Source organism: Oryzias melastigma, linkage group LG3 (genome assembly GCF_002922805.2).
Source record: "Oryzias melastigma strain HK-1 linkage group LG3, ASM292280v2, whole genome shotgun sequence".
Lineage (NCBI taxonomy): Eukaryota > Metazoa > Chordata > Actinopteri > Beloniformes > Adrianichthyidae > Oryzias > Oryzias melastigma.
Genome location: NC_050514.1, coordinates 35161349 through 35172883, shown reverse-complemented (window position 1 = coordinate 35172883; position 11535 = coordinate 35161349). Strand labels below are relative to the sequence as shown.

At 55.5% G+C, this 11535-nt stretch overlaps 2 protein-coding genes across 3 annotated transcripts in view; one reads left to right on the top strand and one right to left on the bottom strand.

Annotated features, from left to right (window-relative positions):
* The window catches only part of wdr59 (WD repeat domain 59), a gene marked incomplete in the record, with an annotated part of 12014 nt that extends 3427 nt beyond the window's left edge, over positions 1–8587 (top strand). The window contains 20 exon segments of one of the 2 annotated variants that reach the window (XM_036211388.1): positions 50–166; positions 248–325; positions 398–554; positions 963–1042; positions 1173–1290; positions 1383–1504; positions 1583–1747; positions 1819–1914; positions 1984–2088; positions 2151–2272; positions 2856–3009; positions 3469–3525; positions 4507–4640; positions 5410–5491; positions 5569–5681; positions 5758–5890; positions 7542–7623; positions 7698–7818; positions 7896–8038; positions 8108–8587. In XM_036211388.1, the coding sequence (XP_036067281.1) occupies positions 50–166; positions 248–325; positions 398–554; positions 963–1042; positions 1173–1290; positions 1383–1504; positions 1583–1747; positions 1819–1914; positions 1984–2088; positions 2151–2272; positions 2856–3009; positions 3469–3525; positions 4507–4640; positions 5410–5491; positions 5569–5681; positions 5758–5890; positions 7542–7623; positions 7698–7818; positions 7896–8038; positions 8108–8343 (2415 nt within the window). 2 annotated transcript variants of the gene reach the window in all.
* Positions 8588–9598: 1011 nt separating this feature from the next.
* Positions 9599–11535, bottom strand: part of gpatch1 (G patch domain containing 1) — a 7990-nt gene continuing 6053 nt past the window's right edge. The window contains exons 13-20 of the mRNA XM_024295043.2: positions 11377–11504; positions 11221–11309; positions 10947–11113; positions 10599–10875; positions 10452–10523; positions 10219–10319; positions 10025–10152; positions 9599–9893 (exon numbers count right to left, since the gene is read on the bottom strand). Of these exons, the coding sequence (XP_024150811.1) occupies positions 9860–9893; positions 10025–10152; positions 10219–10319; positions 10452–10523; positions 10599–10875; positions 10947–11113; positions 11221–11309; positions 11377–11504 (996 nt within the window). The 3' untranslated portion in view covers positions 9599–9859. The remainder of the gene's footprint in view (positions 9894–10024; positions 10153–10218; positions 10320–10451; positions 10524–10598; positions 10876–10946; positions 11114–11220; positions 11310–11376; positions 11505–11535) is intronic.

The following is an 11535-nucleotide window of genomic DNA, read 5'->3' as shown; positions in this document are numbered from 1 at the left end:
CTCCTGACCCCCCTGACCCTCCCCCCCTTCCCGTGTCTCCCATGAGCAGAAACCCAACACGGCGGTGGAGTACGTAGCCGCTCACCTGTCCAAGATCCACGGCCTGGACTGGCATCCGGACAGCGAGTTTGTCTTCGCCACGTCCAGTCAGGACAACTCCGTGAGGGTGAGACCTGCAGCCGGTCCGGACAGTTATCCGGTCTCTCTGGAGGACAGACAGGAGCAGTCACGCTGACTTTGTGTGCAGTTCTGGGATTTCCGACAGCCCAGGAAGTACCTGAACATCCTGTCCTGCCAGGTACCGGTGTGGAAAGCCCGCTACACGGTCAGTCCAGAGAACCTCACGAGAGCACAAGAAGAAGTCACATTCTGATGTGGGACTTTCCTTCGGCTGCAGCCGTTCTCCAACGGGCTGGTCACCGTGATGGTTCCTCAGCTCCGGAGGGAGAACAGCCTGCTGCTGTGGAGCACGCTCGACCTCAACAGCCCCGTGCACGCCTTCGTCGGCCACGACGACGTGGTTCTGGAGTTCCAGTGGAGGCCGCAAAAAGCAGGTGGCGCCCTGATGACCTGATGACCTCACAGCTGCAGACGGAGCACAAGCTGGAACCGAATGCAGCTTCTGACGGAGCTGAGACCGCACCACCCTGCTACTGCTAAACAATATATGTATCATGTAACACTAAATGACATGTTAACGAGATATGTTAACACATTTAGTGCTAACGCTAACAATTAGCCCTAAACAATATAAGTTAACACCCAGTTTAGATGCTAAACAAAACAAATTCATGCTAAATTGATTTAGTGTTGAAAATCTGATTATTGGTTGAGAACAACTGAACTGATACAACCTTAAGGTTTCCATGGAGACCATTTAGAGCCACTTTTTGGCAGGAAATGACATCATGAATGAAGCATTAACCAGAGTGGACAGTTTACTTCTCTCTGTGCTGCTTCAGGCTCCAAGGACTTCCAGCTGGTCACCTGGTCCAGAGACCAGACTCTGCGGATCTGGAGGGTGGATCCTCAGCTGCAGAAGGTCAGCTCCACTGAGACCGGCTCCAGCAGCTCCAGCAGCTCCAGCAGCTCCAGCAGCTCCAGCAGCTCCAGCAGCTCCAGCAGCTCCAGCAGCTCCAGGCTCTGACTCCATGCTGTTTGTGTCCTTGCAGCTGTGCGTCAGTGACGGCGTGGAGGACCTGATGGAGGGGATGTCTCTCACTGTGGAGACGGAGAAGTCTCCGTCCTCTCAGGGACCTGAGGGTCAGCTCGGTGGAGATGTTCTGCTGGGTGAGACAGGCGGAGTCATGAGGCGGAGTCATGAGGCGTTTCCCTCAGAGATGCTGAACTGCACTGACTGCTGTTTGTCCCGTGGTCCTCAGACCCGGCTGGCTCGCAGAGCTCCACGACTCGGCAGGACTTGGCGCCGGGTTCAGGTCTGACTCAGACTCTGCAGCAGGAGTTCTCTCTGGTCAACCAGCAGATCAGAAATGTGAACATGGAGGTGAGCCCGTCTGTCGTCTGTGGCCCTTCAAAATAAAAGCTGTGGTCTGGGATGCTGACTGGACTTTGTGGCGTGCAGATGGACGCCATGAACCGCAGCTGCGTGGTGTCGGCGCACTTCGGCAGCCATCAGGTTCATCTGGTGGTCAAGTTTCCCGATCAGTATCCCAATAACGCCGCCCCCACCTTCCAGTTCGTCTCCCCCACGACCATCTCCTCCACCATGAAGACCAAGATCCAGAAGGTGCAGCCGGACGTCTGGCGCCGGACGCTGCAGGAAACGCTGCGGGCTGACGGGTTTCTGGTTCTGCTCAGATCCTCAGGGACACGTCTCTGCAGAAGGTGAAGAGGAACCTCAACTGTCTGGAGCCGTGTGTCCGTCAGCTGGTGTCCTGCCTGGAGTCTGACATGGTGAGAAGTCCGACCCGATCCTGGACCCTCAGCAGCCTCTGAAGCTCTGGTTCTGGTGTCTTCTGTCAGACGCAGGAGGACAGCCCGGCATCCGGCGCCTTTGTGCTGCCCAACCCCGTCACGCCATCGCTGCAGGCGTTCCCCCGAGTCACCAACACCTACGGCTCCTACCAGGTGAAGGTCTTCATCGCGCTGAAGACGATGCCAGGCTTCAGCTGATGCTGGTTTGTTCTCAGGACGCCAACATCCCGTTCCCTCGTACGTCCGGAGCTCGTTTCTGTGGCACCGGCTGTCTGGTTTACTTCACTCGACCAATCAGCATGCACCGCTCGGCCCCCGCCATCGAACCCACCCCCAGGTACAGACACCTGCAGCAGAACAACTCCTGCTTCCTGCCACTGTCACCAGAGACCCCCAGGGTCAGTGGTCTGATCCCGGACGAGCCCCCAAGTTGTCACGACCGAATAAAAGTCCTGACAGACCAGAGGGCGACTTGAAGACGAATCTAAACCACCCAAACCTGTAGATGAAGGTCGATGGGCTGGACAGGCAGCTTCACCTGCAGGGTGGGAGGGGCGACGCCACGACTCCCAGCAGCTTTTATACCCTCAGTGGGACTGGCCGGCTCCGCCCAGAGGGTGGAGACTCTAACACAACCAGGACCTGCAAACACACAAAAACGCACACAGAGACCGGGTCAGACCGGGTCAGACCGGGTCGTAACACCCCTGCTGCCGTCAGAGTCCGGCGGTCAGACCCTGAACCCTCGGAGTTAGCTAAAGCAGGACAGACGCTCGCCATCGGGGTGAAGGCTGCAGGTAGAAACGCGCCACATAGATGCTGACCGTCTGTGATGAGCGCGACCTCTGACCTTTGTGAGAGGTCAGGCCAGTCAAAGGTTAGGACGTGGGCGGGGTCAGTCACGGTGTTTCTGTGTGCAGGTCCCTGTCGGCGCTGTCGGCCTATCACAGCGGCGTTCTGACCCCCATGAAGATGCGCTCCGAGTCCCAGAGCACCCTGCGGCTGTACAGCGGCAGCCCCACGCGCTCCGACAAAGACACCGTCTCCATCTCCTCCTTCTACTACAAAGAACGGGTGAGGCGCCGCGTCACATGACCGACCTGCAGCTCGGGCCGGCTGTTTCCTCCAGGGTTTCTGTCCTCCACATGGTCATACGATGGCGGGAAGGTTTGTTCACACTCAGACCTGTGGATCCGCTGGAGCTGTTGCCATGCCAACCGGGTGTAAGAAGCAGAAGTCCAGCTCAAACTCGGTCAAACACCAGAGTCCAGCTTTAGTCGCTGCATGAAGGAAGCTGATGGTCTCTCAGGTGGAGTGGGCGGAGTTTCTGTCGGTTTTCTGCAGCTCAGCTGTTCCTGTCGTGACAGCCGCGGCTGAGGAGATCCTCGCCGTCCTTCCCGCCGTCCTGCCTCTGGCTGCCTCCCTGATCGGCTTTGTTTTGTCTTTTTTTCATTGTGTGGCGTTTTCTCTCTGGCCAATCACCTGCTCACCTGCTGCTGTGGCCACACCTCCTTCCCACCCTCCTCCAATCAGAAGCTCCCAGTGTCCGCCTCTCGTCGCTGGTCTGTCCAAACCCTCTATGATTGGCCGGTACTGAGCCTGATCCCTCCACCGCTCCTTCCTCTGAGCTCCGCCTCCATCCGCGCACGCCATCGCTGCATTGTTTTTGTTCTGCATGACAGCTCCGCCCCTGACTCCGCCCTCGACTAACAGCCTGAAGCTAATCTTTCGGAAGCATTGTCGCTTGTGGTGAACGGCGGTTCTGGAGACGTTCAGGTGGAGCTTCAACCAAACCAGAACCAGTGAGACGTGAACGCCGACCCTTTTCCACCAAAGAGGTTCTGCTGCTGGTTCTGGGCGGTTCCACTCCTAAGATCCGGTCGGTTTCACCGCGAGTCAGCGCTTTGTGATGACAGGAGGGGAAACGTTGAGGCTTTCTCTGCAGCTCTGTGGGCGGGGCTTAAAGAACCAAGGTCAGGGGTATTCAAATCCAGGCCTCGAGGGCCAGCTTCCTGTAGGTTTTCCAGAAATCCTGCCTTATCTGCTGCTAATTTCCAGGATCAGGTATGTTTAGACAATAAGGAGCTTCAATGGAAGGTTGGTTGGAAAACATGTATTACACCGGCCCTCGAGGCCTGGATTTGAATACCCCTGACCAAGGTGAAGGTGTTCTTCACTCACCTGTTCAGGTGTTCTGATGCCCCTGAGCCGACAGCGCAGCGTCTTGGTGGAAAAGGGGCGTGTCTCATCAGAAGCTCCACGTTGAATCCGGTCTTGAAGCAGCTCCTCCTCCTAACCACCTCAGTAACCACTGCCCGCTCTAATGTCCACTAACCTTCCCGCCGTCTGGACGGTCCGGCGGCGCGGGGCCTCCTCGGGCCGGACGGTCCGGCGGTGCGGGGCCTCCTCGGGCCGGACGGTCCGGCTGTAATTGGGCTGCAGACGCTGTGGTGCTGAGCGGGGAGCCGCGGTCGGACCACCAATCCGGTCTTCAGCTGCAGAGACCTCCGCCGGGAGGAAAAGCCGTCTCCCGCTCCGCCTCAGCGTCTGAACCGTCTGTTTGTCTGCTAGAAATCACGCCGCTTCAAGACGAAGCGGGAGGGGACGGACTACAGCAACCGGCCCATCAAACTGGCGGGAAAAGTCATCATCCAGGACATCTCCTGCCTGCTGCCGGTCCACAAAACCCTGGGAGAGAACTACATGTAAGTCCATCAACTGCACAATCTGGGTGGGCGTGGCTAAAGCGAGGGAGAGCTGTCTCACCCTGAGGCGGGACGTTCCTGATTCCCGAGGCTTCTGGGATAGGCTCCAGCAGCCGCGTGACCCTCGTCTACCTACTAAACCAGCATCAAATACTGGATTCCTCCACTGTGAATGACCTGGAACCAGTTCTACTTTCATCTCCCTCCATCGCCGAATCCCTTTCAGGATGACGCGGCTGCTGGAGCCTATCCCAGAAGCCTTGGGAATCAGGAACGTCTGTCTGAGGATGACAGGATGTCAGAAATAAACACTTCTAGAAAGCTGTAACGGTTCTGTGACGGACAGAAGAACCGTCCTCCGATGCTCAGCAGCCAGCAGATAGGCTCCAGCAACCCTGACTTCCTGTTTGGAACACCAGGGGGGCGGGGTCACTCCGTCCAGCTGTGACTGGCCCCGCCCATAGCTTGTTTTCCATCCGGCTGCTGTTCAGCTGCATCAGGCGCTTCCAGGTTCTTCTCTCCTGAACACACCTGAGACAGGTAGTCAGCAGAGAGTTTGGGGATCCAGCAGATCTGGATCCAGCAGATCTGGATCCAGCAGATCTGGATCCAGCAGATCTGGATCCAGGTTTAGACAGTCCTCCTGTCAGGTGATGGTGGGGAAGGTCTCCGTGCTCTGAAGTTCAGCTCAGGTGTGCCTGCAGGCAGAACTCAGGTAAAGGTTTGCGGTGTTCTGTCCCGCCTGAGCCCAGATCTCCGTCCTCCTCAGTCTCAACATGAGCGACATCCAGGAAACGTGTCAGAAGAATGCCGCGGCGGCGCTGGCGGTCGAGCGCAGGGACGTGGCGAAGGTCAGCCCCCCTCACGGTTCCACGGCGCCCCCCACAGGCTGCTCAGGTGTTTCTGACTCGACTGCACCTGTCTGCAGGTCTGGGCTCTGGCCTCCGCAGCCACCAGTCAGGACCTGAGTCCAGATCCCGACCCGGACACGGAGACGCCCTGGGCCAGACATCCGTTTGGGCGCCGCCTGCTGGAGACGCTGTGAGTCGTTTGTCCGTCTGTGTCTTCCCGCCCGGCCGGAGCGGCGTGAGCAGCCGGTTCTGCTTTCTGCCCCCAGATTGGATCACTACAGTCACATGAGCGACGTCCAGACTCTGGCCATGCTGTGCAGCGTGTTCAAGGCCCAGGCTCCGCCCCCAGACTGCACGTACGGACAGCTGCCGCGCCTGCCCCCACACCACCCCCGATACGTGAGTTACCCCCCCTGAAAGGTTGTGGGCGGGGCCTGATCAGAAGCAGAACTTTCTCTGGTGGTTTCATTCAGGTAGAAGGGGGCGGGGCCAGAGAAAGCGGAGTTTTCTCCTGATTTAAACTATGTTCATGCAAATGTTGTTAAGCTGCATTTGTAATTAGTTTAGATCTGTGGAGTTAAAATGTGTTTTATTTTTCCTTTCGTTGACTTTTAAATCTGTGGAGAAATCATGTTTTTTTCACGTCTTCATTCAGCTTCAGTTTTTCTATCTTCTCGCTGAGATTCGATTTTTTTTCTTGAATCCAAAAAGCAAATTAAAACATGTTTCTTTTTTTTCATAGAGAAATATATCTATTTGAGTTGAGTTTTAGTGACATGCATCTGTGGTACAGCGGTCAACACCCCTTTAGCGAGAAGGTCCTGGTTTGAATCCCAGCTGGGTCCTGCTTCACGCTCTCCAGTTTCCTCTAATTCATCCGTTCATTGGTGTCTGTAAAACGAACCGAGCCAGGCTCAGCCCCGCCTTCAACCAGCAGTACCTAGGATAGGCTCCAGCAACCCTGTGAGCCCAAAGGGACTCAGCAGCTTCAGAAGACGGACCTTTAAACCCTCTTGGACTGTTTGTGACTCTGAATCAGCTGATTGGGATGCTCCGATATGAAACACAAAACTAACCTAAAGTGTTGCTTTTCTCCGCGACAGAATCTGCGCAGAAGAGAGAGAAGTTACGGTAGTTAATCACGTGTGAACTCTGGAGCTGAAGCTCTGGGGGTTAAAGGGTTAACAGTAAAGTCTTTAAGTTTAAAACTGAACTTCTGGTTCTACCTTCATCTGCAGTAAAGGAGATGAAATTCACCAGAGAACAAAAGAAAGGTTTTTCGAATGTTTTTCTAAGTGATGGACTTCCTGGAGGAGCTCTTCATCCGGTTGAACATTAGATCAGGGTCTCACACGCCGTTTACCTTGTGGCCGCTGAAGGCGGAGTCTGGCTGAGGCTGGGCCGTATGGGGTTCCATCTGTACCAAATATATGATTTAGTCCACTGAGTTTATTGAACATTTGTTCATATCTGTGTCCTACTGACCAGCATCTTCTGTCCTGTGAAACAACAGGAGCTAATGACGCTAGCAACTGTTGCTAAGGACTTTTCTGACCAGATCCAAAGTTTTAAACATAAAGCTGAAACATCACGAAGCAAATACAAAACTATCAGAACATATTGATTAGCAGACATTGGACTTTTAAATTAAGATGGGGGCCACAAATGGCCCGCGGGCCGGCAGTTTGAGACCCCTTCTTTAGAGCTGTTGTTTAGATGGTTTTTCATTAGTTTATTATTTTCAGGTTCATTCAGGCATTTATGGAAGGTTAGAAGTAGAACTTCAACCCAGTTCTGGTTCCTGTTTGTTGGTGGGCGGGTCTTTTATTGATCAGAACCGTTCAGTAGAACTCTGGTTCCAGCAGTCAGACTTCTTCAAGTTCCACATTTCCTTCTTTCTGATGAAACGCCGCGGCGTAACTGTCGTTTGTGTGAGGATGAGCTGAACTCTGAAACTGCTCGTTATTAACGTCTGTGAGGAGAATCGAGGACCCTGGTCACAGGAAGTGATGTCACAGGAAGTGATGCCACACGTCTGTCTTTGCTCTAGGCCAGCTTCACCTCCAGCTCCGTCACGTCCGGCTCCTGCTCCAGCACCTCCGACTCCATCAACGCCAGCACCTGGACTGCAGGTGACGCCGCGGCGCCCCTCGCCGGCCGTCCCGTGGTGGTTTGCTCTTAAACCGCCGACTCTTCTCGTTTTCAGTTCGAGACCCCGACCACGTCAGCTCCTGGGGGGAGCCTTCGCCGGACGACTACCGCTACAGCGGCCAGGCCTACACGGACCCTCGGGAACGCGAGCGAGACCAGCACGACATGAACAAGAGGTGAGGCGGCGCCCGCCCCGATGGGACGGCTCTGACAACCCCCGACTTGTGCGTACCTGTGCGTTCCGTCTGCGCAGGCTGCTGGACCCCGCCAACATGCCGCAGTTTGACGACTTCAAGAAGTGCTACGGCGAGATCCTGTACCGCTGGGGCCTGAGGGACAAGAGAGCCGACGTGCTGAAGTTCGCTTCCTGCCCGCCAGAACCCCACAAAGGCATCGGTACGTTTCCCGCTGCTTCCGAGCCGCCCGCCCGACGCCGGCCTAACCAGAACGCTCCTGTCCCCTCAGAGTTCGGCGTGTACTGCTGCCACTGCCGCAGCCAAGCCCGCGGGACGCAGTGCGCCGTCTGCAAGCGCCTGACGTTCCAGTGCGCCGTCTGCCACGTGGCCGTCCGCGGATCCTCCAACTTCTGCCTGAGCTGCGGGCACGGAGGCCACACCCACCACATGATGGACTGGTTCCGCCAGCAGGACGAGTGTCCGGCCGGCTGCGGCTGCCACTGCCTGCTGCAGAGCACCTTCTGAGACCCGGCAGGACCCGGTCACCATCCTGGACCCGACCCAGGGCGAGGAGCGCAACGTCCTGGTTCAGCACCTCAGAACAGAACCTCACCTGTGGTTTGTGAGGGTTTCCCTGGAGGTGTTGAGGAGCAGAGCGGCCTTCAGCACCGCTTGACCCACACCGAGTCTCTGAACAGCACCAGAACCACAGACCAGACCGTGACTTCCCCTTTTCTCCTATAACTTAATAAAAGACATTTTTCCATCAGTCCAGATTTTCTCTGAACTTCCTGCAGCAGCGACCTGCAGACCTGCTCCTCGCGGCTACACGGCGATCGGGGGCGGGGCCACACCAAGGCGGCGATGCCGGTCTCCATCTGGAGCCGCAGCCGACCCAGAGGATCCGGCTCAGAAAGTAATGATGATAAAAACCTCCACAAAGGTCAGAGGTCACCTCCAGAGGTTGAGGTGGGATTTGGACCGGACACGATCGGTTCTCTTAAGGTGAACCAGAGTCCGTTTCCCCAATAATCCAGAACAAGCTTTCAGTCTGAATATTTGTAAGTGGACTCTGGTCCAGAACCAGATCTCTGATCCGTCTTTGAGGTGGTCTTGATTGGTTTCCAATCAGTCTGAGCTTCGGTTCCTTAGTCTGGACAGACTCCACGCTCGGAATGAAACAACTGGACCCAAACAGCCACCGTAGCCGGGCATTATGGGATACGGATCAACGATGAGACACAGGAAGTCCCCGATGAACGCAGGCTTCATGGAGCTTCATGAAGCTTCACCTGCCCATCACTCACCTTGTCTCTGGACTCTCCATGACCGTTTCATGATCATCACACGTCCACAGAGGGTCACATGACCAACGTGCACTTCCATCATCCGTCAGGAAATCTGGATGACTCAGCACTTTTAGACGCATGTCTTTGGTTGTTGATCTCGGTAGCTGTGGTGGAGTGGAAACCGGTCTGATTCTCAGTGCAGACGATGACAGAAAAGAGCATCTGATCAGTTTTTAGGAGGATCTTCTTCCTTCTGGTTTTTGTTTCCTCCATTTCTGTCTCTAAGGTTTGGTTATTCGTACTTTAAAGACCCTCTCCCGTGAAAATGGTGTTTCATGTTCTAGTGTCATATTTCTATGATGACATCATCAGAAACCCTTAAACACCTGAGGCGTCGCCGCTGACGCTGAAACACCAAATCTTTGCCATACTGTCAACAGGAGGACTCCAGTCGACTGTGAAGGAGAAAAACGGCTCCTGGAGACGGTGAATCGGGTCCTCAGAACATTTGAGACCTTCAATCGGCTGAACTTTAATGCTTGAAACACGTTTGGAAACATTTGGTTTAAATTCAGACGATTAAAAACATTTTCAGGTTTTTTCTTCTCGGTCAGCAGATGATTGACAGCTCCGGAAAACAGAAGAGAGTGATGCAGAAGATTTGATCCGAGGGTTCTGAGACGGTGTGGGTCCTCACAGAGGACGTGGTTCTGCTGGATCCCTGGTTCTGCTGGATCCCTGGTTCTGCTGGATCACCGGTTCTGCTGGGACCTGATGCTCTTCAGTCTGGAAGGAGAGGACAGATCTGTTTACAGGAGCCCCTCAGGGTCAAACTTGACCAGATCAGAGGAGTTTTCAGTTTCAGGTTCTGAATCTTTTGCTGGAATCTTTCAGTTTTAAAGAGGATGACCTCTGACCTTTTGAGCAGCAGGTCTGGGTCCAGGTCCGGGTCCAGGTCCAGGTCGCTGTCCTCAGAGCTGCTCTCTCTCTCCGACTCCTTCCTGCTCTTCTTCTGCTTCCCTTTCTTCTTCTTCTGTTTCTTTTTCTGTGCAGAACGACGGTCGGTTTCAAAGCGGATCCTTTCCGGCGCCGTTTCCGTCCATCTTCTTACCTTCTTCTCCTTTTTGTGTTTGCTCTTCTTCGGCTTCTTCTCTTTGCTCCTCCTCCTGCGACGTTTGTCCTCCTGGCTGGGGGCTGCAGCGCCTCCTGTGTCTGAACGGAGAACAACATGGAGTGATCTCCCTCCGTCTCGTCTTTCTAATCTCATCGGCTGGTGTTGCCATGGAAACCAAGAGAAGGGTAAACGAACTTCCAAACGCTCGCTCTGAGCGGCGCCACACTTACAGACGGCGGCGGAAGGAGGCGGCAGCTTCGGCCCGAACACCTCCTCTTCCTCCTCCTTGGTCTGGGATGAACCTGAAGACGGAGCAGAGACGACGAGTTCAGAGGAGGAGGAGCTGAAGACGCTGCAGACGGTGAAGAGGCGGAGACCTGAAGGCTGGCAGGCTGGTGGGGGGGCTGAGGAGGAGGCGCCGGTGCTGATGGAGAACAGGTTCTGAGGTTCCGTTTCTGGCCCCGCCTCTCCATCCCGCTGGTCCTCCGTCTCCTCTTCATCGCTGCTCTCAGCCTCAGAGGAAGAGGACTTCTCCTCAGAAGAACTGGCAAAAATGGCTTTGAACAGATCCATGGGAGGCCGGCTCTCCTCCTGCTCCTCCTCCTGCTCCTCCTCCTCGCCCCTCTCTGGCCCCTCTTGATCCTCCGTTCGTGTCTGTGAGGAGAAAGCGAGGAGATCAGCTCCGTCCGTCCTCCTTCAGCCGCTCAGCTGCTGCGTCTCCTGACCTCAGATCTGCTGCTCGTGGCAGCGGGTGGTTCTGGTTCTGGTTCCGTCTCTGCGTGGTTCTTAGCAGTGCCCAGCGGATCGCTCAGATCCTCCTTCTTCTTCTCCTCCTTCGACTCAGAAACGTCCCACCTGGACTTCTTCCCTGAATCTGGAGGCTTTGGAGACGCTGAGGAACCAACACAGAACCAGTGACCCGTCTGCTGGTCCTGCAGCAGAACCAGCAGAAAGGATTTTGCAGCAGAACCGGCAGATTCTGCCGGTGCGGGTCGTTACCTGTGGGCTCTCGGCTCTCAGTCACCGTCAGGAAGTTGAAGACAGAGAACTTGTCTCTCTTCACCTTCGGCAGACCGACCAGACCGGACCTACAGAACCAACCGCAGCAGTGAGTGGGGAGCGCCTGGTTCTGGACCAGAAGGGGGCGGGTCTTACCCGGGGTAGGGGTCGGGGACGTTGAACCTCTTGCACAGCAGCTTGTCGGGATGCCACTCGAACGTCTCTCTGGTCATTTTTCCGAACATCTTCATCTTGACGGCGGCCTGCTTGTCGTCCACGTCGCTCTGGAACCCAAACGGAACCGAAATGACGTCA